At 56.2% G+C, this 26,885-nt stretch overlaps 2 protein-coding genes across 3 annotated transcripts in view; one reads left to right on the top strand and one right to left on the bottom strand.

Annotated features, from left to right (window-relative positions):
• Window positions 1-1,431: 1,431 nt before the first annotated feature.
• FOXN4 (forkhead box N4) lies at window positions 1,432-20,812 on the top strand. Its single transcript, XM_058657006.1, has 11 exons — window positions 1,432-1,544; window positions 1,629-1,848; window positions 3,134-3,210; window positions 11,672-11,817; window positions 13,213-13,337; window positions 13,453-13,569; window positions 13,862-13,989; window positions 14,551-14,647; window positions 15,319-15,526; window positions 19,278-19,679; window positions 20,511-20,812. Exons 1-11 carry the CDS (start codon window positions 1,432-1,434, stop codon window positions 20,771-20,773), a joined length of 1,896 nt encoding a protein of 631 aa, XP_058512989.1. The 3' UTR covers window positions 20,774-20,812.
• A 4,721-nt stretch (window positions 20,813-25,533) lies between these two features.
• Window positions 25,534-26,885, bottom strand: part of ACACB (acetyl-CoA carboxylase beta) — a 98,021-nt gene continuing 96,669 nt past the window's right edge. For both annotated transcript variants that reach the window (XM_004591920.2, XM_058656533.1), the window contains one exon: window positions 25,534-26,860. In XM_004591920.2, the coding sequence (XP_004591977.2) occupies window positions 26,734-26,860 (127 nt within the window). In that variant the 3' untranslated portion in view covers window positions 25,534-26,733. The remainder of the gene's footprint in view (window positions 26,861-26,885) is intronic.

The following is a 26,885-nucleotide window of genomic DNA, read 5'->3' as shown; positions in this document are numbered from 1 at the left end:
GGGCCTGAGTGGCAACACTTTGAACAACCACTTCCTGAAAGAAATCATTTTCCCCCCTGTCTAGGGTCATGGAGAAATTGCTAACAACCTTCATGTGGCTGGCTTCAAAACTAGCCCACTTAACACTGATGGAAGTTCAAATTCCGCCTCTGGTGGCTTTGGCTGGGCCAGAATAAATGATTCTGGGAACTTTATGGGGTCTGCAAGCATGACATTTCCCCCTCTTCCCCTCTCTCATCTTTGGACCACCTTCCATCATGAACACATCTACAAAAAGAATCTACGGGCCCGGCGGCGTGGCCTAGCGGCTAAAGTCCTCGCCTTGAAAGCCCCGGGATCCCATATGGGCGCCGGTTCTTATCCCGGCAGCTCCACTTCCCATCCAGCTCCCTGCTTGTGGCCTGGGAAAGCAGTTGAGGACAGCCCAATGCATTGGGACACTGCACCCGCGTGGGAGACCCGGAAGAGGTTCCAGGTTCCCGGCTTCGGATCGGCGCGCATCGGCCCGTTGCGGCTCACTTGGGGAGTGAATCATCGGACGGAAGATCTTCCTCTCTGTCTCTCCTCTGTATATATCTGGCTGTAATAAAATGAATAAATCTTTAAAATAAAAATTTTTTTTTTTTTTTAAAAAAAGAATCTACAAGCGGGCCAAGTGGCTTTTATTTTAAAAGCTTTACAGTTGTGGCTCAGTAGGCTAACTCTCCACCCTGCGGTGCCAACATTCCATATGGATGCTGGTTTGAGTACCGGCTGCTGAACTTCCCATCCAGTTCCCTGCTGGTGGTCTGAGAAAGCAGCAGAGGATGGCGTAAGTCCTTGGGACCCTGCACCCGTGTGGGAGACTCAGAGGAGGCTCCTGGCTTCAGATCAGCTCAGTTCTGGCTGTTGTGGCCATTTGCTGAATGAACCAGCAGAAGGAAGATCTTTACCTATCCTTTCTGTAAATCTGCCTTTTAAATAAATAATAAATCATTTTGTAATATATAGCCTTATAGAATCCACCAGCTGTCAAATGATGAAGTTTGATTCCAACCGCTCAGAAGGTACAGAATCCTTCCTGAATGAAATCCACTGTCCTTCAGAAGGAGGGCCATGCCAGCCGCTTTCACAACTCCGACACTCACGAACAGAATCAAGCCCCACGCGTGGAGTGCTGATGGCTTAGCTGCTGAATTACACTGAGGTCGTGGTGGTGAGGAGGGGACCACCTTCAGCCCACCTGGCTAAGCAAACACCAAAACATAACATCCACAGGCCCTGGGGCTCCATCCGCTGCTCCCCCCGCAGCTGTCAGTTGCCTTACACTCTCCCACGCAGTGGTGGTGGTTCGGCTGTTCCCCGCCTCGCCCCATTCATAAGTGCGGGGCCGTGGGTACGCGGCAGGCCTGGGGAGGATTGGAAATCCCGACGTCGCACACTCCCGGCCGCATGGGACCGGCTCTGAGCTGCGAGCACCGTACCCCCGAAGGGGCAGGTGCGCAGAAGTCACGAGAAGGGGGTATCCGTGCGGACGAACAACCCCGGAAAGAGGCGATGGCTGGGTGGGGGATTTGCTATCCCTGCTATCACCAAAAAGCAAGAGCGGCATGCGTTCTTTGGAGACCGAGGGCACCTGTTCCGCCTAGCGGGACTGGGGAGAGCGCTGCCCGCACTCCCGCCCTTGGCCGCCGCCGCAGCCTGCAGCCCGCGGTCCGCGCCACCTTTCCCGCGGCGGACCGCGGCACGCGGGCAGAGCGGCGGGGAAGGGCGGGAGCGCGGGCGCACCGGCGGGCCGCAGCCTCCAACGGCTCGGCTCGCTCTTGCAGCCGCAGCCGCCACGGCCAAGGCGACTTCCTGGGCAGCCGAGTCCCTCCCGGCGCTTGCCCCCGCCGGGAGCTCACTCTGGGGGCACGGTCCACAGGCTCGGGGCTTCCCCCTTCTCTCCAAACCCCGCACTTAGGCTCCGTGCAAGGCCTGGCGCTCCCAGCTACAGCCCCTGGCAGGTGCAGTTGCTCTGCGGGCAGCGCGAGCGCTCCGGGCTCCACAGCCGCCCTCCTCCCCGCCGCGGGGGTACAAACTTTCTTAAAGGGACAGGTAACGCAGACCAGAGTCCATCTGGTGGGTCCCCCAACACTGTGTCCCTGGCCCATGTCCCCTCAGTGGAGAGAACAGAAGGGCTGGAGACAGATCTCCGCCTTCGCGCCCGGCTCCAACCGATTGCAAGTTTTCATGCCCAGGGCATTCTTTTGCAACTCGGTTCCCTTGACCCAAATCATCCTCTCCACGTATGCTCGCGGGCACGCAGTGGGCAAAGTTTGAGCAGGGAGAGGGGTGTCCCTGCCCCGCCCACGCCTGTCCAGCATCCCCTCCACCCCCGGAGCGCCGGGACCGCCGCTGGAAGCCGCCCGCTGCAATCCCCTGGCCCTGCCCTGTAACTGACCCCTGGGTGTGGGGGAGAAAGAATACCCCCCCCCCGCACGGCTACTGCGCATGCTCGCAGTTGGACAGCTCCAGAGAGGGAAATTTAAAAACGGTTCGAGCTGCGATCACGGCCAAATTGCAGAGCGCGAGGGGGCGAGCGCTGGGGAGCCCCCTCGCCCCATCCAGAAGCCCTGCGCGCCCCCGCAGTGCCGGCGGCCGTGGCCCCACGAGGATCCCCTCCAGGTACTGCCCTACGGAGCCGGGTGCGGCTAGGAGCCCGCAAAAAAGGTAGGGGTACGAGGGCTGCTGCGGAGTGTGTGCTCTCACGCCTCACCCCTGGCTCTGAGAGTGACCCCCACCCCGGAATTCTGCAGGGGCTGGTGTGTTGGGGAGGGCAGTGCACAGCGACAGCCCTGGGTGGGTTTCTCTGTTCTACAGCGTGGAGTTGGAGACCCTTGGGGGACTCCCAGAGGTTTTGGGTGTTTTGGGGGGGAAGTGGGGAGAGGGCTGGGAAGGTGCTGGTGTTGCCCGTCCCCCTCTTGCAAATACAATTTGTCAAGACTGACGACTAGATTTTAGGGGCTTCCCTGGGTCCTGCTCCTACCGTTGGAAGGGACCTGCACCTCCATCCCCAGGGGGCGGGGTGAGGACACCCCTAGGCAGGAGTGCCCACTGACCAGAGTTTGTTTTCTGCTTGTCTTTCCCATTCTGCCCCACAAGGACATGATAGAGTGACGGCTCATCCAGGATGTCTGGAATCATCGGAAGCTCAGAGCCAGGCCACCACCCCTCTCCACAGGACTACAGGTGAATGCCTTTCTCCTCCTCCTCCTCCTCCTTTTCCTTCCTTCTCCTTTTTCTCTGGTGTTTCATTGCTCAACTGTCTATGCACCGTTTGGAGCCGCTGGGAGCACACGCACCCGATTTCAGTCCGGTGCCTTCGCAGGGGGAGCTCAGAGTTCTTGGTTTGGACTTGCTTTAGGCTGAGTTTGTTGGCTGGCTTGGTGGGACCCTTCAGTGGCCACAGGTTCTTGAAATGTTCCCTCCAGAGTTTGCTGGGGGTAGAGAGAGGTAGGTAGGTGTGTGTGTATGTGTGTGCGTGTGTGTGTGTGTGTTCCATGGCCAGAGGTGTTGGCCAAGTCCTGAGTCAAAACTCCTGGGCTCTCCACCTTGGCTGTGGGCAGTGAGCAGGTGTCTGGCCCTCCCCGTCTCCACGGCAGGAAGTCAAAGACACAGGGACACCAAGACCCAAACATTTCCCTGAGACAGGATGAAGTAAGGTACAAGGTCAAGTTCCTGGGGCTCCTCCTCTAATCTTCAAACTTCAAAGCTGGACAGGCCCTGAGGTGGCAGGAGTGGGGGAGAGGGTCATCCAGTCCAGGGTCCTTCTATTGTGGTTTGGAGAACTGAGCCCCGCAAGAAGGGGCATGTCCATGGTTGTTCAGGGAAGGCAGGGAGGGAAAAGAGGGGGGGTCGCCTGATGTCCTCTGGAAAGCCTCTTCCTTGAGCCCAGAAAACTCTGACCTGGTTCTTCCTCCCACACACTCCCCCCCCCCCCCCAAAAAAAAGACAGGAATGGAAATAGGGCAGAGCTGGCCTGGAAAGAGCAGGCTGTCACCTCAGATCAGTCCCATGTCCCCAGCAGCGCCTGCTAGGGAACACCCCAGCCCCAATTAGAGGTCAACTGTCTTCTGAGACCCCTGAGGAGGCCCCATGCAAACCAAGGTTTTGCACAGAGCCTGCTGTGTGCAGCCAGGGGCATAGCTGTTCATTCACCCCTCTCCCTCTTCAGCACAGGTGAGCAATTAGAGGCCCAGAGAGGTTAAAAAAAAATAAACAAACTTTTCACAATATCATACAACCCAGCATCTCTGACCTTCTGAGCTTTTGTCCAGCGCTGAAAGGGTTCCAGTGGCGGCAAGTAGAGTAGGGGTAGTGTATGGGCTAGCAGTTTGAGCTCTGCGGTTCATTATAATTCCGGATCCTCTGGCTGTGCGGAGCCCTCAGAGCCTTGGCTTTTCTCATCTGCAGAATGGGAATAACACTAGTACCGGCTCTGTGGAATCATGGTGAGTCAATCAAGTTTTTTGACCCTGAGTGGTGCCACCTCTGAACTTTTTCTGGTTTGTCTACCTGGGGCGGATCTGATCTGCCTCTCTGTGGTTGGTTGGCATCGCTGGGGAGAGTAGCTGGCACCCAGAGGCATTGGGTGTGTCCATGGTAACTGCCCATGCTCTCTGAGCTGAGAGCTTTGGGACGGTGTGTCCCCTCCCCGGCGAAGGCTCAGGGAGAGCCCGGGAGGAAGTGGAGGGAGACACAGGTGGGGACAGAGTCCAGCTTCCTTCTGCATCCTTGTCTTTCAAATGGGCAGGACTGGGGCACACTGCTCATGGGGTTGCTGGGCAGACTAAATAACTGAAGCTTGTAGATGAAGGACATATAACTTGCATGTAAAAGGAGTGTGGAGGGACTGAACCCCAGGCACTGCCCAGCAGCTGTCTGTTGTAGGCTCAGGGCACAGGGCAGCTGTCCGTGCCCCAGAATACAGCAGAGTGGGCAGAGAGCTCCGGAGGGGGTGAGGGTAGGGTGAGTGGAGAGGAGAAGCAGCTGCATCCCCATCAGTAGGGAATACAGCACCAGGTATGTACCTGGTGCAGCCCTTGCCTATGTCGACAGAGTGAGCCAGGGCATCCAGAGGGCAGAGCAGCATCACAGTACCACAGCCTTCTTAACTCTTCACTGCCCACCTTAACTGTCAGCTTTCAGGCTGTCCCCAAAGCCACCCCATAAGGGGAACACTCTTGTGTTCGCTAGGCAGCTGCAGAAAACAAGCCAGTATAGTTGGTGCAGCCAGGCACAGGGCACATGTGGGGGCTTTAGGTTGCAGCTGCCACCCCCCAGGGGCACTATTGATAAGCTGCTGTGTCACCCCACAGTGGTGTGGCCCTAGATGAGTAGCTGTCCTTCTCCCAGCCTCAGTTGTTTCATCTGTGAAATGGAATGACCAAAGAGCCCAATCCAGAGCTTGCAGGGGAGGGTTCTGCACCTGCTGTGGGCTTTGGGATCAAGCAACAATGACAACGCTCTGCTTCCATCCACTCCCATTTTTTCCCTCTCCCCGGCATAATGACCCAGGAGAAGTTTATAGGCTTCTCATGGGCCCTCCTCTGTCTCCAGGCAAGGTGGTGGGGCGTAGCCGCCTGGCGCTGCAGCCCCCTGGGGTCGTGTGTGGCCGTTAACTTTCAATGCCTGTGTGCAGTGAGGGCGGGGAGGAGTGGGCAGCTGCTGCAGGCAGTAGCCTCGGCCCTGGGGAGATGGTGGGAGGCAGGAGGCCCCCTGCTTCCACTGCCAACACCCCCGCAGGCAGAGGCTGGGGGCTGGGCATCAGAGCTGTCCACTCTTCAAGGTGCTAAGGAATATGGTTATGAAGCATCAGCTATTTGCCTGGCACCTGCTTCTTAGCGAGCACGCTGTCCCCTTATGGGGTGCAGAGGCCCAGAGTTGTGACTTGTCTGAGAGGTGGAACCACATTTTTTCATTTCTTCCCCACAGATCAGGTTCAACAGGCTGCCTTACTGTTTTTTTGGTTTTTTTTTTAAACATTCTTTTGGAGAGGCAGACAAGATGGAAAGAAGACCCACCTCTGGTCCATAGTCCACAAGGGCTGAGACCGGGCAGCAGCCACAGCCAGGAACCTGGAACTCAATCTATAAGTACATGCCAAGTCTCCCACATGGGTGCTAGGAAACCAATGACCCGAGCCATCGCTGCTGCCTTCTAAGACCCACCGTGGCAGGACAGGAGTCAGGACCAGAGCTGGGACTTGAAGCCAGGTGCTTTGAGGTGGGATGCAGGTGGGATGCTGGGCTAAACACCTGCTCCTGAAGTAGCTCCTTCTACAGGGTGGGATGCTGGAGACAGGTGTGAAAACCCTCTGGCTCCATCCAGTGGGTGAGCCCGCAGCTTGAGGTCTGCTGGGTCAGCAGCTGGCACACTATTGCACCCTGTCTGTGTAACGGTTGGTGGAGGCAAGAGCAGTCTGCGGTGATACGACCACAGCCCCTCCCACAGCCAGTGTTAGGTAAGAGGAGCAAGAAAGATGGGAAGACACCTACTGTGTCTAGGCCCTACTATGCAAACTCTGAGTTATCGAGCATCACGTGTGCCCAGCCACGTGCATCTCCCTTGGGGACTGTGTGTGTAGAGGGAGTGGGGAAGCGGTCTTGCTTCCCTGGGGGGACCTCTGAGGACCACTTGGGTTCAGCTTCTGTCCCACCAGAACCTAGGGATGTCCAGAATCCTCTGCCCTCCCTGGGGTCATCAGGTGGGCTCAGGAGAAGGTGGAGGCTTGAGGTCAACAGGCAGGCCCGCTTAGGTTTGGAGAATCTTATACAGGGAAGTTGAGAGTCCATTGTAAGGGAACAACAGGTGATACAATGGGTATGGAGGATGGCATGGTCAAGATGTCACATAGGGGGACTGCAACAATGTTTCACTCTGCCCCAGAGGGGCGGGAAGTGTATTTGGCCATGCCCTGATGGAGCAGGATGTGTCTGGCCACACCCTTGGGGGCGGGAAGTGTGTCTGACCACATCCTTGAGGGTGGGAAGTGTGTCTGGCTACACCCCAGAGGGGGCAAGAAGTGTCTGGCCGTGCCCTGATGGGATGGGAAGGATGGCTGGCCATACCCCAGAGGTAGGCAGGTTATCTGGCACACCCAGGAACTGCAGAGCTGCTGGGGACACAGGACCCATCTCTTGCCACCATGGAGCTGGAGGGAGGGGCCGAAGGGAGGGAGAGTGCTTGTTGGCTGCAGGTATCTGTCCTTCTTTCAGCAAGCCTGGCTCACTGGCCCTGGGCAGCTGGGGCGGTGGGCACACAGGCGTCCTGCTTAGGTGACTATGAGTGGCTGGGATGGGGAAGGGTTTTTGGGGAACCAGGAGAAGATGGGCTTTGACTAAGAGCTCTTGGGGGTGCTCTGTCACCATCATTGTTAAGCCCATTCTGCAGATGAAGAAACTGAGTCTCAAGATGGTTTAGGAGGATATCCAATACGAAGCCCTGGTTAACAATGGCTGCAGACAGACACAGAATGGGACCAGGTTTGGGACCAGCGCAAAGCCATGTGGGTTGAGTTTGGTCTTTTCCCATCACAGAAGCACACTGTGTGTGTGTCTGTCTTTACAGATCATAAATCCACATGACCTCCACTCTGCACACCAGTCTTAGGAGGCATCAGGCACTGCTGCTATTAGTATTATCACCGGTGCCCATTTTATAGGTGGGAAAACTGAGTCTGGGGAGTCCATGACATTTTGGGAAGCCAGGGTAGATTCTGAATCACAGTCCTTGCTGCGTTCCAGCCCCTATGGAGCCTATAGGAAATGCTAGAAGAGAGTCATGCTGTCCAGTGGGGTCATCTTCGGGCCTTGGTGAGGCAGGATTTGGCAGTGAAGTGTGTGGGGAGGACACTATTGGGGCAAGGACCACCGAGTACCAGGGTTGGGCAGTGGGGATAAGGCGCTCCCACTGGGGCTTTGCCACTGCCCTCTCTCTGTGACATACCCTAGAGAAACCCCTGAGGTCCACAGGACCCTAAGACATAGGAGGGAGAAGCAGGTCAAGCTTTGGAGTCAGTAGGCTCCCCTCACAGTGCTCCCTGGGCAGGCATCCACAGGGCTCACTGGGACCACCCGCCAGGCATTCCAGCTTGTGGGGAGGCAGGAGGGAGGGCCAGACCACCTCTGGGACACCTCTGGGGCTCCCTAGGCAGCAACAGGTGTAGGAAGGGGTGGGCCAGCTGGCCACTGAGCTCAGGCTGAGGGACAGGCGTGTGCACAAAGTGGGACATACCCTGGCTTCTCTAACAACCCAAGGAACAAAGACCCTGGCATCTGTCCAAGGTCACACACCACAGGGGTCACACACTTGACCCCAGATCTACCCGAATGAAGGGTGAGCTTTGCCCAGGTCTCAGCCCATCCCCTTAAGGCTGTCCTCCCTCTTCAGGATAGCTGGGAAGCCAAAGGGTGGAACTCCCAGAGGTGCTGGGTCACTCAACACTGGCTGTGAACTCTGGGTTCCATGGGCTCCTGCTTGCCTGTCTGCTTCTTGCCTAAAGAACCCTGGGGACAGCCCAAGAGTGTAGTGGACAGACCCACAGTCATATACTGGCTACCTTGCTTCAAAGCAAAGGGACTTTGCTTTCCTAGGCTTCAGGAACTCGGACCATAAAGTGCGGTGGTCTGCTCCCTGCCCCCTTCCTAGGGCTGCTGCAAGGAGCAAGAGAGAGCAACCACAGCTCTGCAACTTTCAAGGTGCTGGACCAGGGAGTGGGCCTTCGGCTCATGCCCTGCAAGCTGCTGGGGATGTGCACATCCCTTATTTGAGTGCCTGGGCTGGAGTCCCACCTCTAGCTCCCACCCAGCCTCCTGTTAGTGCACCCCCTGGGGAGCAGCAGGTGACTCTGGGTCCCCGTCATCCACCTGGCTTCTGTCCGGCCCTACCTCAGCTGCTGCAGGCATTTGGGGAGTAGTGAACCAAAGGATGAAAAAATTCTCTCTCTCAAAAATGCAATGCCAGACATGACTGTCATGGTCATGTCATCCTCAGGTTAGGTGGCCTGCTCAGTCTTTTTCAAGCTGCCACATTGGCATTTAGTAGACACCCACTGCATGTGGGACTGGAGCTTTGAGCCAATGCTCAGTGAGCTCACAGGTGGGAAGACGGCAGAGACAGGCAGCACAGGCTTCATGGTCCCAGGCACACACAGGGAGCAGCCGGGATGCAGATGGGGCCCCTGCTCAGGGACCCAAAGGAGGAACTTATCTCAGGGCGGGGGGCACATGGGGTTCTCCCCCTCACAGCCCAGGCTCAGGTCACATCAGGGACCTCCCAGGCTCAGAGGCCCGAGGCCTCTGATTTTGAAGCGAGCCTTGGGGGACTGGGCAGTTGTGGGTGGGCAAAGAAAAGTAAGAAGGCACTCCTAGCTGGGCCTCTGGATGAGAGTAGGGGTGGGATATGCAAGGTGCATGTGGAGGCAAGACTGGCACAGGTGCACCCAAGGTGGGGTACAGCGGATCCTGCCCTCTCATGTGGACGAGCACAGAGGTCAAGTCTGCCCCATGGGGCTGGCCTACAGCAGGGAGAGCTGGGGTCACTGGGCAGCACCACTGACCAGTCCCTGCCGCATGTGGGGCTGGTATACAGCAAGTGGCCAATGGTGGAAGTGAAGAGTGATAGGGGCAGGTGTCTGTGACATTGGGGGCCTACCCAATAGTAACATTGATTACAGCACCAGACAGCACTGTTGGGTGTGCTCCACACAACAGCACATCTGCTCGCAACATTCGCTAAGGAGGGGGTACTGTTATCATCCCATTGCACAGATGAAAAAGTGAGGCTTGTAGAGGGTAAGATAGGGCTCAAAGGACACAAATGTGGGTCAGGGGAAACCAGCATTAGAATCCAGAGCCCCGGCCAGAACCACCTCCACATGCCAGAGATTCTGCCCCTTCCTGTCCCCTTGGTACCAGGCTGAGAGATGAGGGGCAGTGGGAGTCACAGTAGGTCCCTGAACAGTCAGCAAATACAGCGAGGTAAGCTGGCCACAGTGTACAAAAAGGAAAAAGGGCAGGGCTGGACATGCATCGCCAACAGTGGACCCTGCCGCCCCACCTCACGCCATGGTCCCTGAGGGCCTAGGGGACAGATGGCATGGCCCAGGCCCCAGGCCGTGGCTGTTGCTCAGTCAGACGAGTGAGGAAGGGGTAGCAGCTGAGGAGGGGGGGGGGCTCCATGAGACCTGGCACAATGGGGGCCACGTGCCACAGGGGCAACAGTCATCCCTCACACAATGGGCCTCTGGGGGGACAGCAGCCGGGCCAACTGCTGCCAGGGACACAGGCCAGCCGGGATTTTCAAGTGGTCTCCAGAACCTATTATCCTATGGGGCAGCCAATTGTGGGGGCCAGTGGCCGGTCACCTGATGCCAGCATCGTGGGCTGAGGGCCTGGTCCAACCCCACCCCACCCTACCACCAACAACTGAGCAGCTGTGGCCATGGCAACGCTAATTGGGGCCCTAAAGACACCAGGAGAAGGAGAGCAAGAGATGGGGAGAGGCGGGTAGGGGAAACAGTGAGTGAGCGAGAGACAGACAACAGCAGAGAAGGGGGACCTGGAGCCTCCTGGGTGAAGCACATCCTGGGATTATTGGGGTGTCCCTCTGTTCCCTCACTCTCTGATCTGTTAGAATTCAGGCTGTAGGTCTCTGAGCCCCAGGCCGTGGCGGTGTCAGGCCAGTAGGGGTCAGTGAGGGCCAGCAATGACAAAGTGCCACCAGTGTGATCTCAGGACTCCCTGAGATATTGTCTCACATTGGATGCTACATCTGGTCTCCCCACTGGGGCAGCCTCCCTCACTTCCTCCACCTTCCCTGGAGAGCCACGTGTCTGCTCAGGACCCTGTGGGGTGTGGTGGTTGTGGAGTAGTTGTGTGGGGGTCAGGTGTCCTCACTAGAACCCCCCAGGGGCTGCTGCTTGGGGTCCTGGGGAAGCAGCTGGTCTTCAGGTTGCACCCAAAGTCCCTGTCCCACCATTCCCTGTACTGTGCTACCTTGGGCAAGTGACCTGGAGCCTCAGTTTTCCTGTCTGTAAAATGGGGAGTAAGGCCCATCCTACACCTCAGGACTGCTGAACCCAGTCAGGAACAGGTGGTCTGCCATCTCAGTAGGCCTGCAAGCTCCACGCAAAACCCCCGCAGGACACAGTGGTGGGAAGCTGGGTGCTGTGACCACCTGGTTCTCCCCAAACAGGTGGAACCTGCATGCAGGCTCTGCCTGCTCTGGGCTGTGCCAACCTAGTGGAGTACCTCCTTCTGTCTCAGTTTCCCCACTTGTCCTGTGGGGGCAGAGATGGAAAAGTCCAGCTGCATTCCAGAACTCCGATTCTAGACTATCTGCACCCACAATACTGTCTCAACACGGATCCAGATCCGTACATTGCATGCACACCTGACACAGGCAGCCCGCAGGTAACAGTATCTGCATTACACCTGTTTTGTGGCCTGGCACCCGAGATCATGGGAAGAATCTGGCATTGTGTCTGTGCTCCTAAGGTACCAACAATTTGGAGCATTTTGGATTCTGGCTTCTAGGTGCTCAGCCCATATTACTTACTAGTGCTTGCCTTCTGGGTTAAAGCGTGGGATGGAATGGGTACCAGCACACACTGAGCACCCTCACCCGAGCTCCCTGTTGCTCTCCGCAGGCTCCTGGCTCCCACCAACCATGAAGACCTCCCCGGGGACCTGCAGTCGCTGTCATGGCTCACAGCTGTGGACGTGCCGCGGCTACAGCAGATGACGAGCAATCGCATGGAAATGGGCGGCCCTGGGGTGCCACATCCACACGCGGGTAGGTCCCAGGGCACAGGTGCAGCAGGAGGAGGCTGCCATGGGGAGGGAGCCAGCTCTTGGACCTGATGCTCACTTGCTGAACAGTCATGTCCCCTTCCCTTTCCCGGAGCCTCTACTTTCACATCTGGAAAATGGGGCTGGTTCCACCTGCCTCTGAAAGATGTGGTTCAGTGTTGATATCACGCAGTGCACGAGGCCCTGGACAAGCCGTGGATCTACTGAGTCTGTCCAGTGGATCTGTTTGTGTTTTGAATGTGAAAGGCAGAGTGACAGCGAGGCAGGGTGGGAGAGAGGGAGAGATGGAGAAGGAAAATGAATCTTCCACCCACTGGTTCACTCTCCCCAAAAGCCACAATAGCTGGGACTGGACCAGTCTGAAGCCTGGAACTCCACTCAAGCCTCCCCCATGGGTGGCAGGGGCCCATCCTCTGTTGCTTTCCCCAGGCACATTAGCAGGAAAATGGATTGCAAGTGGAGCAGCCAGGACTCGACCCAGAGCTCCTGTGGGATGCTGGTGTGGCAGGTGGTGGCTTAACCCACCGAGCCGCAGAGCAGATCCCACTTCCATGTATGTTTAACGCCCTGGCTGGCTAGGGCCCATGTCTGCATGTGTTGAAGATGGTCTCTGCTCTTCAAGGCACACAGTGGGAGATCCATAAATGGCAGTTAGTTCCAACTGCAGCCCCCTGGCTTGCTTAAAAACAAAGATGTTGAAGCAGTCAGGTGGTGGGTGCAGCAGCGAAGTTGGCACTTGGGGGAACTTATATCCCATATTGGGGGGCCTGAGTTCCAGTCTGAGCTCCACTTCAGTTCCAGCTTCCTGCGAATGCCCAGCCTGGGAGGCAGGTAGCAGGTGAAGCATCTCTCACCTCTGTGGGAGACCTGGCTGGAGCTCCTGGCTCCTGGCTTCAGTCTGGCCTCGCCCTGCCTGTTGCATGCATCTGGGGAGTAAACCAGTGGATGGAAGATCTCTGTGTCTTTCAAGTAAATTGATTTTTTTTTTTAAAAAAAGGAGTATTGAAGAAAAGCAATGGAAACAAGCAGCACAGTGCATTAAAACCACCAGTTGTTGAGAAAAAAATCAATGTCTAGCTTTTTTTCTTTTAATCCAGCACATCATTCATGGATAAAATGTAGAGCAGGGGTCAGTTTGCTGATGTATATGCACTGTATAGCACCAGGTGTCCCCCAAGGTGCCAAGCACTGGACAGACATGATCTCATTTAACCCTGGCGACAACATCACAGCTCAGCCCAGGTACAAGTGGCGCTAAAGCTGAACTGAAGTTATCAAGTCCAGGGGAGGAACTCAGAGCACCTACCTGACCAGGGGGCAGTATCCCCACTGCCCCACCCACCCCTGTCCACCAGCCTTCTGGGTCTTTCCCCTACAGGTGCCCTGGCCGGATCAGCTGACCTGCATGTGGGGGCCAGCCCAAGTCCTCTGCTCCACGGTCCAGCTGGCATGGCTCCCCAAGGCTTGCTGGGCCTGGGCCCTGTAGCCAGCCATGGAGTCAGAGTAAGTGGTGCCTGGTGTGGGATGGGGGATTGGGGAGCAGAGGTGTGCTCCTGTAGGGCTTGGGTCCCCCGTTTCCACGCTGACCCTCTGTCTTGTCCTCTCCCTGCCCCAGCAGATAAGCCAGCTCCCTGCAGGTGGCCAGCCCTCATCCAACCTACAAGATGCGCCCCAGCTATATCCAGCAGCCACCCAGCCACCATTCCCGCTTCTGCCCCCATCAGGGGCCCAGCAGGTACCGGGGGGTGGCTGGGGGATCCATGGTCTTAGAGGCAGACACCCCTACCTTAGGCCAGCCAGGGATGTCTCTTGGGCCTCAGTTTGCTCTATCTGGTGAATGGGACAGCATTCCTCACCTTGCCATGATGGGGCCATTCCTTTCGCTGTCCCCAGACTCCTGCCATGGGCGAAGCCAAAGCTATCCTACACCTGTCAGCCCCTGGGCGGGGCTGGGGGTCTTGTAGGTGATTAGCTGCTTCTCATCTCTGTCTCTCTCTCTCTCTCTCTTTCTCTCTGCCTGCCAGCAGTGCCCTCCTGGGGACCTCTATGGCTCCCCATTCGGGGTGCGGCCTCCCTACCCCCAACCCCACATGGCTGTGCTGCCAGCTCAGGAACTGCGCCCTAAGCACTACCCCAAACCCATCTACTCATACAGGTGAGGGGTGGGCTGGGCTGGGGCAGGTGCTTGAGGAGGAGGGATCGCCTCCAACTGGGCTCAGATGGTGGCTGTGGGGGCTGGGAGGCAGGATAGCTCCCCGTCACCCGCTCAACCCTGCCAAGTGGTTCCCATCCTGTGAAAGGAGTATCAGGTGGTTGGTCAGCACCAGGTCTGAAAACTCACCCAGGTCCCACGCCACCTCTGCCAAGCTGGGTGACCCTGGGGGACTGTCTTGCCCCCTCTGAGCCTCAGTTTGCTCCCATGAACAAAACCCTCAGAATATCAGCATGGTGGGTGTTGGGGGGGACAGCTGGGCTGCAACCTCAAAGACCAGGGACCCCCTCACTGTGGGAATACAGAAAACAGGGACAGGACATTTTTTTCTGATCGACACTGAAGACAGAGCCCAGGGTCAAGGAGAAAGGCAGACAGGGTTGGGGCCGATGAGGTATTGAGGGCTGGCACTGTGTGAGTGTGCAGGGGTCAAGCAGGGTGGGCTTCCTGGAAGAGCTAGCCTGCGAGCGCTCCCCACCCTTCATCTCTCGCCCCCACCTCCAGCTGTCTCATCGCCATGGCCCTAAAGAACAGCAAGACAGGCAGCCTGCCTGTGAGCGAGATCTATAGCTTCATGAAGGAGCACTTCCCCTATTTCAAGGTGAGGGCCACCCTCCCCTCTTCCCCCAGCGGCAGGTGCCGTAGCTGCTTGTCCAGGCCTCAACCTGGAGCTGACAGAAACCAAGGCTGGTACCCACCCCCACCTCAACCCCAACCCCCACCGGGGCCAAACCGGGGCAGGGCTGCCCACCTCCTAGGCCCCGCATCCATGTGAGTCCACCTGGTGGCAAGGACATGCGTGAGTGCACAGAAGACTCGGAAAGCAAAGGAGTATGTGAGCTGGGCTCTGCAGGATGGAGAGGCACACGGCAGGTGTCACCCCGCAGAGCCCCCAAATGGGGGCAGAGGGAAGGTTTCCTGGCCCAGACAGTGGGCTTGGCAGGAATGCTGCAGGTCAATGAAAAGAGAGTGGCACTGAATGTCTGGCTTCTTGGCAAGAAGTTCTGAGGATCCACAACGGACATGCCATTAAATAGCTGGCATGTTACCCAGGCCTGGGTCTCGCTCCCTGAGTTGGGACAGAATGAGGGGACTGTGGCCAGTGGGCTGTCCTGGCACCGCCACCAGGAGATGCAGGTTGTGGCAGAGCCATTCTCTCTCTCTCTCTGAGCACTGGACCCATCTCCCCAGCTGCCGCTGCCATGTCCTTGGGAGGGGAGGGCATGGGGGGGGATCCTCTGCAGGGGCCCCGAGAGCCGGTGTCACCTGCAGACAGCTCCCGATGGCTGGAAGAACTCGGTGCGGCACAACCTGTCCCTGAACAAGTGCTTCGAGAAGGTGGAGAACAAGACGGGTGGCTCGTCGCGCAAGGGCTGCCTGTGGGCCCTGAACCTGGCACGCATCGACAAGATGGAGGAGGAGATGCACAAGTGTAAGAGGAAGGACCTTGCCGCCATCCACCGCAGCATGGCCAACCCGGGTGAGGCCCCAGGCGCACATGCGCAGGCGCGCTTGGCTGCGTACATCCACCGCAGCATGAGGCCCCGCCTAGCAGACACGCACAAGCACATACTACTGTATACACACATTCACACACACACAAACCACAGCACTCCCACATACCATGTACATACCACATTCACACATATATACACCTCTATACCTACACATATGAATCTCCACACACATACACATGAAAACACAATTGCACACACATTCCAGACACCCTCACCTACACGTCCCTCCCCATGTATTCACATGCACACACATACACTCTATACACAAACGGCACCCATCCGCACACCACGTATATATACCTAGCACACACATGCACGTTGTATGTACACACGAACACAAGCCCCCACCTCCTAGCCCAAGGCCAGCTCAGCCCGAGTCTGATGGAGCCTCTAGCAGGCAGGGGAGGAGTCTCCCTCTGTCTGAGGCACATGCCCTATCTCCTAAGTCCACCCCAACCCCCGTGGCTGCTGACTCAGGGTCCTGGTAAGCAACGTGAAATGTGGCTAACCCCCCCGCCCCGAGCTGTTTGCACAGAGGTCAAACGATACAACTAACCACATAAATGACTACACAATCCATTGCACAACCCACTGCAGCACCATGCACCCACTGACAGAGACAGTTCTGGCAGCGCCAGAGTGCCCCCGGCGTGGGCCAAGCATCCCCGTGCACAAAGGCCGGCCATGGCAACTTACAGTAGGTTTTTTTTTTTTTTTTCTGGAGGAAAAGTTACCTATCAAAATCCTGCACACCATACCCAGCTGTTGGTCCCATTTTTTCTAACATTCTGTACCAAAGCAAGACAAGAATTGGGCCAAAGCTTTTATGAACACAGCTAATCCATTCCAGAATGGTAGCTAGGACTATAGACTGGAGAAAATTCCAAACACGGTACCATGGAAGGTTCGTTCAGTAAGCGTTGTGGCATATGATGCATGGATTAGAAAATGAGAAATGCTAGGCCCTGGCAGCATAATAACTCAATTGGCTAATCCTCCACCTGCAGATGCCAGTATCCCAAATGGATACGGGTTCATGTCCCAGTCGCTCTGCTTCTGATCCAGCTCCCTGCTTGTGGCCTGGGAAAGCAGTGGAGGATGGCCCAAGTCCTTGGGCCCCTGCACCCATGTGGGAGAGCCAGAAAAAGCTCCTGGCTCCAAATCGGCTTAATTCCAGATGTTGCAGCCATTTGGGGAGTGAATCAGCGGACGGGAAATCTTTGTCTCTCCTTTTCTCTGTAGATCTGTTTTTCTAAGAAGAATAGATAAAACCTTTTTTTAAAAAGCCATAAAATATGCTTTAAAATATTTGGAGGAATGTAAAAATACCCTCCTGGAAAGGGAAGTAAGGAGCTGACTTTTTTTTAATTTTTATTTTTGAAATTTATCATACAATTATGTATAGTCTGGGATTTCCCCTCCCCCCATTTTCCACCCCCCAGTTGTTTTTTTTTTTTCCCATAATGTCATACTCTTCATCAGGAGTTACTGTTCCATCAGTCTGCTATTTAAGTGTGCCCTGACAATGCTGGTACAGACAGGTCAAGGAGCTGGCTTTGAGGACACCTGCCCGGCCAGCCGGTGCTGCTATAAAATGCAGACATACATTCACACTGTGTGTTTATGCACGTATGCACTCAACACGCCCAGTCTCGGAGCGAGGCTCCTGGACACCTTGCAGATACACAGACCTGCGCGTGCTCAGGTCCCTCAGGAAGAAGCATGGCCCACGATCTGCACAGATCCTATGCATATTCCCCAGGGACCAAGGTCCCTCAACATTTAGTGGAAAAAGGAAAGAGAAATTTATTTTGGAGCAAAAAAAAAATGTGGAATTTGTGTGGTCCAAGGGTCTTCAAAGAGTTCATGCACTATGAGTGTTACCAAAAAAAAGAAAAAAAACTTTGCATGGATTTCCAAATTTTTTTGTACCAAAATAAACTGATCTTTTATTTCCCTTCTATACACTAAACAAAAAATTATGTTCTTTTTATTTAAAAGGCAGAGTTACAGAGAGAAGGAGAGACAGAGAGAAAGAGCTTCCATCCACTGGTTCACTTCCCAAGTGGCCGCAACGGCTAGAGCTGAGCTCATTCAAAGCTGGGAACCAGTAGCTTTCGTTGGGCCATCCTCTGCTGCTTTCCCAGGTCACAAGCAGGGAGCAGGATGGGAAGTGGGCAGCCAGGACATGAATAGGCACCCATATGGGACTGTGGCATCACAGGTGGAAGCTTAGCCTGCTACACCATGGCACCGGCCCCTCCTGTGCACTTTGAGAAGTAGGTCTGTGCTGTCAACCCTCTCTAGTGCAAATAGTGGTTGCAAGTGCAGAATTTAGGGAGCAGTGACAGGAAGAACAGCTCCGGACAAGCAATTTAGGAAATATTTTCAGGCCACGGTTGGTTGAGTCTGCAGATCCCGAATGGCAGCTACAGAGGACCAACTGTGTCCACGCTCAACATCATGTACACACTCACGCCAGCCAAGTGCACACACGCGGGCTATGAAGAGGAGTCTGGAAAAACAGGTCTGTGGGTGGACGCACTGCTGATCATTCCCATAGTCTTCATGTGGTTCTGTATTAGCCAAAGGAGGCACTGTTCATGGGTTGCTTCTGTAACTGGAGAAGTGACTGCACCTGCTGTTTGCTTAGTCATGAAAGACAAGGGAGAAGAGAGGACTGGGAGGTGGGGAAAGGGCTGGATAGGAGCCAACAGGCTCTCAGCTGGGGGTGGGGTGGAGGAGGTAGAAATCACGTGACCCTGTCCCACCAAGAGCTCCGGGGTCTGGCTTGAGACCTAGAACTGGTCTGGGTACATATTTAATGTTATATTCATTCATTCTCTCTCTCTCTCTGCCTTTCAAATAAATTGGCAGGAGGGGAGGAGAGAAGGGGGGATGAGATATTGGCTAGTTCATTTGGCCTTCTAGACTTTAAATACCTCCATTTATTTAAAAAAAAGTTTTTTTTTAAGTTTATGTACTTAGAGAAAGAGCGCAAGCGCATGATTCCACCCAGTGCTTTACTTCTCAAATGTCTGGGACAAGCAACAGCCAGGAGCCTGGAACTCAATTCGAGCTTTTCACTTGGGTGACAGGGACCCAAATCCTTGAGCTGTCACCTGCTGCCTGCCATGGAGCACATTAGTAGGAGAGTACAGTTAGGAGTGAAGCCAGGACCCAAATCGACACTCCAGTACGAGGTGTGGGTGTCCCGCATGACGTTAGTTAACCACCAGCCCTAACCACTGCCCCCTGAGTGCTCTTGGCTCCTAAGTGGGTGCAACTGGAAGAGAACTCAGCGCTCCCATCTCAACATCGTGTCAGCACCAACGCCCCTGTGACCTCAGAGTCACTTGTCTCCAGCTGGGCTTTCTAAGAGGAGCCCATCTCTAGCCCATAGCCACACTCCTTTATGTGTTTCTGGCGGCAGGGGTTGGCCAAGGGCCCTTGCCTGTGGATCTGTTCTAGCTTGGTCCCTGAGGGTCTCTAACCTCCTGTGCTCCATCTGCATGACTGCGGTGGGAGGGGCTTCCATGCCTGCTCATACCTCCCCCCCCCCAGGACCCTACAGGGAACATCACTGAACCATCAAGATGCCGTATCCTAGGAGACAGGAGTTTGGAGGGTCCGGAAGGCACTTGAAAGCCAAGCCTGAGCTGGGGCCTGGCATCTGCCAATGAGTTCTGAGTCACTTGTCCCCATTGCCCACAGAGGAGCTGGACAAGCTGATCTCAGACCGACCGGAAAGCTGCAGGCGCCCCGGCAAACCTGGCGAGCCCCAGGTCCCCTTGCTGCTGCGCCCCACCTCAGTGACAGTGACCACAGCGGCCCCTGGATGCCTGGCCGTCTCCCAGCTCCCTCCTCAGCCACTGAGGACCCTGTCCATGCAATCGGCCCCCCTGAACCACCAGCTGCAGCCCCGAGGCCATCTCACCCCAGACTCTCCAGCACCAGCCCAGACCCCACCCCTGCATGCCATGCCGGACCTGAGCCCTGGGCCCCTCCCTCACCCCGCCGTGGGAAGGGCCCCCGTGGACTTCGGCAGCATTGGAGCAGACATGAGCACCGAGGTGGATGCCCTGGACCCCAGCATCGTGGACTTCGCTCTGCAGGGTGAGGCGGCTGTAGCCGCTGGTGGTGGAGACAACGTGGGGTGGAAGCACGCCATGTGTTCTCCCACCCCAGCTTCATCACCATAGCAGCTCCCTAGACACAGTGACCACTTACTGTATACCAGGCCCATCAGAGGTATCATCCCATTTATAGTGGTCCTCTGAGGCTAGTAAGCAAACTGAGGCAGGGAGAAAGAAGGACACTGGTCCAGGACTGTCCCCCTCCCCCTGCTAGCCTATAGCAAAGCCAGGATGAAACCCAGGACTCTCTGACCCCAGGCACATCAGTGACTGTGGCCATTCCTCATGGCAGGTCACTCTCTGACCCATGCCCACTGCCTGGCCAGCCTCAATAAAGGGGACACAAATGAATGAATGAATGAGCAAATAAGGGAAATTTAGGCTTCAGTGAAGGCTCAGAATTCATTCATTTAGCATCATGGGTATACCTGTCACAGGCCAGTCCGTGGCCCAGGCATCCCCTTCCCTCCATTCCTCCTGCAGAGGGGCATGAGTGAGTCAAGAGTTTGATCCACAGGAAGCCAGGGAAAGGGGGACACAGGGAGAGTCCTTGACTCTCTCTAAGGTCTCAGGTGGCTGAGCACATGACCCTGGCCCAGCTGGCAGGGCTCTGTGGAAATAATGGATCTTCCCTCATGTTCTGTCTCAGCCCTTGCCAAGGCCTTGGGAGATAAAGAGGCAGGGGTGGAGGAGTTTGGGAGAGCGGGGCTGGAGCACTCCCTGAATTGCTACCCATTGTCTCCTACTCGTTCCTAAGACTGTAACTTGCCCATGATCCCAGCTCACACACACCCACTGCTGTCTTTGCCAGGCAACCTGTGGGAGGAGATGGAAGAAGATGGCTTCAGCTTGGATACCTTGGGGGCCTTCGGAGACTCCCCACTTGGCTGTGACCCAGGGGCCCCGGGCCTGACCCCTGTCTCTGGGGGCAATGACAAAGCCTTCCCAGACGTGAGGGTGACAGGTCTGTACGCCACCACCTACTCGGGCCCAGATGGTGTGGCTGTGTCAGGCGCCGCCTCTTCTGCTCAGTACCTGGGAGCTCCAGGGAATAAGCCCATTGCCCTGCTGTAAACCGCTGGCTCCACCTGCTGGACGACTAGTCACAGCTAGCTCCGGGGCTGAAAACGGGGCGTTCCTAGAGGGAAGGCCTCTCCCCCCTTAAAGCCTCGCACAAGAATCTTTTGGAACCTGCCCACGCCAGAAGGAGAGAGGAAGGTGGACGAACCGCATGAAGAAGACTGCTCCAGGCCAGTTCCTGGGTGGCCAGCCCTCCCCCTGCCCACACACACCTCCAACACAAGCTGTGCCCACTCTGGGATGCCACAATCGTAGCCCAGTGGGAGAGGCCTTGTCATGTATTCTGGGACATGAGTGAAGGGGGTGAAGTACCTCTCAGGCTCCAGTACAGAATGACCAGGAACTTGCCGTTGAACTCCAAATTGGGATTGAACTGTGAAAGGGGAGCCTGTCCCACGTGGTCCCCAACCCTGCTTGTGCAGTCTCTTAGGACTGCCCTGCAGGATGCCGTGCCCATGTGCACACTTATTTATATTTACCGTGGCCTGCACACTCCGCCTCCATCCCTCCCCACATCCCGTGGTGGGCTTCAGGCTGCCTCGGCAGTCAGACAGCTTTTTACAAACAGCACTTTTGAGACTGGGAAGCACCCTATTTTTCACATGTCATAGACCAGATCGATTCCACTGCATTACAGGGGAGGGGGTGCAGTACACTGGTCTGGAATTTGGCATTGGAAGGGGTGCTCCCTAAGGGCATATGTGGGAGGCAGTGGGAGGAAGGAGGGGTTGTGTCTTGCACTGGGGTTTCAGATAGCCCCAGATGGAGGGAAAGCAAACAGCATCACACAAAGCTTAGTCCACAACAGGGACAAGGTAGAATATTCATTGGTGGCACCTGCTATGGCCCATGGCCAACAACTGACTTTCCAAGTGCAGGTTCTGCAGACGGCTGGGTTCAGGGTGGGGAAAGGAAGGTGGAAGGGCTCTTGCAGCAGAGGAAGAACCTGTGACCGTCAAGGCAGCGGTGACACAATCCCTCCCACTAGCCCCACCCCGACCCCACCAACCAGCCAGCTGTTTGGCTGCCATGCTGGGAGCCACAGAACCCCAGGACCTGGTGTTGGGCTTTCTCAGCAGCAGCTAGCCAGCTGCCAGGGAGGTATGGTTCAGATCCCCATCTCCAAGGGTCTTTTAAAGGCATTCTTGGTTCTAGAACTTTTTATGGGACATATATCCTCTGGAGACACAAGCCCAGAGCTGCCCAGCTGTGACTCCTGCTTCGTGTGACAGGACTTCTTCCCCACCCACCCATCCACCCCCGTCCACAAATTGCTAATGAAGACCCAGTGATGGGACCAGCCCAAGACTGTACGCATTGATGAACTGTTTCTTAATAAAGACTGGATGGCTGCTCTGAGACTCGGGGCAGGTACAAGGAGTGGGGCTACAGGATAAATAGGCCACTCACTTTTCTCACCCCTACAGGTGAGAGCAGCAGGTTTACAGGTACAGGAACCTGGGTCTTCTGACACCGAGCTCTGAGCTGACACACCAGAAACTGGGGCAGCAGGCATCTTTACTGTCCCTTGGTGCCAGACACTTGCTGGGCACCCTTGTCCCAGGCAGAGACTGTAGATGTTGACTGCAGCTCAGAGAGGTTGGCAGAGGGTGGCACTGGGGTCTGGATGCCAAACCTCAGGGCAGCATCCCTACAGATGGGCTTTTGAGATCAGACAGGGAGAGATGTCCCACTTCAAGGCACTTGCTGTGTGCCAGTCCCAGGGTAGCTCACTAGAGCCTCCCAGCAGCCCACTGGCAGTCTGACTTAGTAGTTTTTTATGCCCATTTTACAGATGAAGAGATTGAGATTCGGGGGAGTAAAGAAGGTGCCTTGCTGCCCAGGATAATAACAAAAGGATGTGCTCATAAAGTGCTGAGCTCTCCAGCCCACCCAGACACTGTATGGCAGCCTCAGTGGGGAGCCCAGACTTGCATGTATGTGGCTAGCAAGTAGAGATGTATGAGGGAAGCCTGTGGGCAGCCACGTCCTGAGTGAGGCCCGCTGGAGTGCAGCATGGGCAGGGAGAGGGAGTCTGCAATGCCCAGGACCTGCTTGTCCTCTTTCTGTCCTTCACCTGTTCTCCTCACTGGCTGGGCTCCTTGGGGGCCCTGTGACCCAGGAGCTCTGTAGCTGACAGCCACCTTTAGCAACGGAGTGGCAGATGTGGCCTTGGCCGTGGCAGCCGTGGCCACTGCACACCAGCCCAGGGTCCCTGCAAAAGCTATGGGTTAGGGCTCCCTCCTAAGAGGGCTGAGGGGCCTGCACAATGGTTCCATTGGCTAGCCCTCCCCCTTGCAAGTGCCAGAATCCCATATGGACACTGATTTGCTGCTCCACTTCCCATCCAGCCCCCTGCCTGTGGCCTGGGGAAGCAGTAAAGGATGGCCCAAAGCCTTGAGACCCTGCACCCACACGGGAAGCCAGGAAGTAGTTCCTGGCCCCCAGATTCAGATGAGCTCAGCTCCAGCCATTTGCAGCCATCGGGGAGTGAGGCAGCAGATGGAAGATCTTTCTGTCTCTCCTTTCTGTGAAATCTGCCTTTCCAATATAAATAAATGAGTCTTTATGAAAGTCACAGAACTACGGGAGCACAGACAAGGAACAGGTAAAAAGCATGGCAACTTGACAACTCCACTGTCCCTAGTACATCTCAACACGCGGCCACCCTGGGAAGCCAAGGCACCCACAGCCTTAAGGAGCACGCTGAGCCCAGAGGTGCTAGCAGGCGCTGGTGGCGTGCACTGTGCCAGATCTGTCATCCCCAGGGTCAGGGCTGGCGGAACAAAGGCCAAACCAGATGTTCAAACCAGGGCCAGGCTAGACCTCACGCCCTCCCCCAAGGGGCCCCTGACCCACGCCAACCTGTGGCCCACACCCAGCACCTTCCAGAACCAGACCCCACGGGAAACAATTCCACTCACCTCCGGGTGCTGCCTCCTTGGACTCCTGCAGTCTCCCCAGCTCCCTCCTGGTGGGCTGCTCGGTGGGGGGAGCTACAGGTGGAAGTGACTTCAGTGGACCCCAAACCTGGTGTTTCCACACCCCTGTAACTGCCGGATTGTTCTGATTAACGATGGATACCTGGTCGACTGCGCCTGCGCACAGGGCGGGGTTGGGGCATTAGGGGAGGAGGCCTATTAGGTCCACCTGGGCTGTAAACAGGCAGCCCAGGCATGCTGGGGACTGAGTCAGCCCGGGGTGAGCATGGAGGCGCCCAACTGGCATGGCTCACTCAGATCTAGCCACCCCAGGGGCTGGGGCCCAGAACATTCCTCCGACCCAGACCAGGGGAGCCCGTGGACTTTTGTGGCTTCTGGCAAACAACAATGCAGCACGAGGTTCCCAGGAGAGCTGTGGACCATACCAGCACACCTCCCGCAGGTCCTGCCTCCCTGAGCATCCCTGCTGGCAAGGCAGCCGGCAGAATGGAGAGGAGGAAGGGGGCCGGGCGGGCAGAGTGACTGGGCTCTCAGGTGTGCTCTGTTACCCTCTTACGGTGTTTGGGGCTCATGAGTTAAAAGGTTATGGTTGGATCAACCCCTTGGGCTGCCTGCTTTTTCTTTTTTTAAAGATTTGTTTCCTGTTTTTATTCGAAAGAGTTTCAGAGAGAAAGAGGATAGAGAGAGAGGAGAGATCTTCCATCTGCTGGTTCACTCCCCAAATGGCCACATGGCAGGTACTGTGCACCCAGGCCTCTCTCTGTCCAGAGAATTTGTGACTCCTTGCAAAGTCTCCCGAGAGAAGAGTCGGTCTTGCAAGGAAAGCACGGTTGGCTGATGGCAGTGGGCTCAGGGGGCCGTAGGTGCTTTATGCCCTTGGCTAAGAATAAGCTGAGAAGTCTGAGAGAGCCATGTGAGCCTCTCGGATACAAAATCAAATCAGCCTCATTGCCCCCTTCCAGAGGGGCTGCCAGAGCTAATAGGGACCTGTCTGGGGAGAAGAATGCAGTCCAACTAATGCAAGCACTTAAAGAAGCATAGGTTCCAGGAGCTGGGTCTCTGGCTTCAGGCATGGTTGGATCTAGGCATCAAAAACAAACAAAAATCACAGGAGGGGCTCCCTCCCTCACTGGTTTCCCTAGTGTGGATAGATCCTTGCTATGTTAGTATTAGCAGCTGGTTCCTGAAGGATTCTGATTGGTCCCCGCTGGGAGGACATGGCCAAGCTTGAGCCAATCATTGGCAAGAACAAGGAACTCTGCTGGGTGAGATGGAAATGCCTAGGAAAGATCCTGGGCAGAGGGAACAGAAGTTAGGAGTTCTGGCCGCAATGCTGGCAAGTTGCGGTGGGCTCACCTGCTGCTGGGGCACGTGCGTGGCTGAGTACTTCCTGCAGCCGAGGCCTACCTCCATTTGCTCACCTCCCTGTGGGAAGCGGCACAAGTAACTTCTGCTCTCAGAGCCCCACCTTCTTCATATGTGCTAGAGGGGTAGAAGGTGGTGGCAGCAGGGGCCGGGGCAGGGGGATGGAAACTCCCCATGGGAAGGGTGGGGGCCACAGCACTAAGCTTCCCCTGGGGGAGGCTTCTTCTCAGGCCAGGCTTCCGTAGGACTCTTTTCAACAATGTTTACAAAGAAGGAAGATTCTGGAAGCAGCGGAGCCAGCTCCACCGGGTCCTGGGCTGGCCTTCAGTGCATCTGTAGCCACCAGTTGACCGAGCGCAGCAGGGTCAAGGTTAGCAGCTCAGAGTGGGAGCCATCAGGCTGCCTTTTTGGACCCAAATGACAAGTCAAGGGCCAAATGCTTCCTTCAAAAAATAGTTTATTCTGTGTTTCTGGCAGCTCTTCTGCTGTGGCTCGGGGGTAGCGACTATCCACCAAAGATAGGGCCCCATCCACAAAGGAAAGACTTCTGCTCCCAGGGCAGCCCCAAGTCTTTGGTCTGGGGTACTAGACAGTGGACTCACCTTCCTCCTGCCCCTCCCACTTTGCCCCTGTGTAGGATGCCTGTCGCTGACCACCGGCCAGAGAACCACCTCACGCACCTTGCGGAGGCATCCCTGGGCAGCCTCAGTGGTCTCCACACCCACCAGGCCTCATGTCTGGTGTCCTCAGCCGTGGGAGTGGGCCAGAGGACCAGAGCGGGGCAGGAGTCGGGAGAGGTTGCAAAGCCCTCCCTGCACCTGTCAGCAGGGTCTTCCCAGTCCTGTCCTTGGTCCCCGCAAGCGCTGGATCCCGGCATGGGACATTAAGGCGGCAGGCAGGAAAGCCAGCAGAAACGACAGGCTGGCAGGGCCCCAGCTATAGCAGCATTCTGAGAGCGAGCTGCTGAGGGTGGCACCTCTGCCGCCAGCTCTGGCAGGAGGGTGTGCACAGGAAGGTGGGGCAGCAGTGCCCACCCTAGAATCTTCTACAGGCCCTGGGATCTACCGACAGGCATTTTTGCTCACTTCATTTTCTTCTTCTCAGAAAAATCTGCTCATGAGCGCCACCAGCCTGACTCCCTAGGGCTCCTAGGGACAAAACACCCCATTTGTTGTCTTGGAAAAATCAGGCATCCCCTTCCCTGGGGTATCCAAATAAGAATCTTCACTCATAAACTCTCCTGTCTTATCTGGAAGCCACCGTTGCCCCCAGGATCTGTTTCCTTCCGCTGAAATAGATCCAGTGCTGCTGTCAGGCATCAGTTTGGAAGTAAAACTGTGAAAGATGCCACAAACTGACCGTGAAATGAGGTGTACCCGGCACTCCAGGCACCAGGAAGCAGGAGGGGGCTCTGTGGTTTGTTCCCTGTAGTATCCAGTGCTGCAGCCACACTGTGGTATGGGCCCTGTTCCCCAAGGGGACACTCTGAAGGGGATCTCTCCTAAGTCCTTGTCCTGGTGGGAGTAGGCTGGGGACCAGCAGTACTAGCAGCATCGCCCAGGAGGGATTGGAGCAGGGTGGCTGGATTTTGCAAACGGCGTGGCTCTCCTGCCTGCAGTCCTGGGATTGGCTTGGGGGGTTGGTGGGTCAAGTGGAGGCCGGGCTCTCCAAGGTGGACAGCAGCTGAACCAGCTGGGCGCGCTCGGCTGGACTCAAATGCTGGCTCAGGTGCACAATGCAGTCCATGGCCACCTCAGAGTTCTCTTGAACAAGCCTGCGGGGCAGGGCACATGAGGGCT

The sequence above is a fragment of the Ochotona princeps genome, chromosome 29 (assembly GCF_030435755.1).
Source record: "Ochotona princeps isolate mOchPri1 chromosome 29, mOchPri1.hap1, whole genome shotgun sequence".
Taxonomy (NCBI): Eukaryota; Metazoa; Chordata; class Mammalia; order Lagomorpha; family Ochotonidae; genus Ochotona; species Ochotona princeps.
The sequence above is the reverse complement of the archived record's forward strand: the minus strand, read 5'-3'. Positions and strand labels throughout refer to the sequence as shown.

What these genes read in the sequence shown, in the direction of transcription:
- FOXN4 (XM_058657006.1), top strand. Translation starts at nt 1,432, where the DNA reads ATGGGACCGGCTCTGAGCTGCGAGCACCGTACCCCCGAAGGGGCAGGT. An exon ending in CGGAAAGAGGCGATGGCTGG is followed by an intron (nt 1,545 to 1,628) that starts GTGGGGGATTTG and finishes TGTTCCGCCTAG; the next exon opens with CGGGACTGGGGAGAGCGCTG. An exon ending in AAACCCATCTACTCATACAG is followed by an intron (nt 13,990 to 14,550) that starts GTGAGGGGTGGG and finishes CCCCACCTCCAG; the next exon opens with CTGTCTCATCGCCATGGCCC.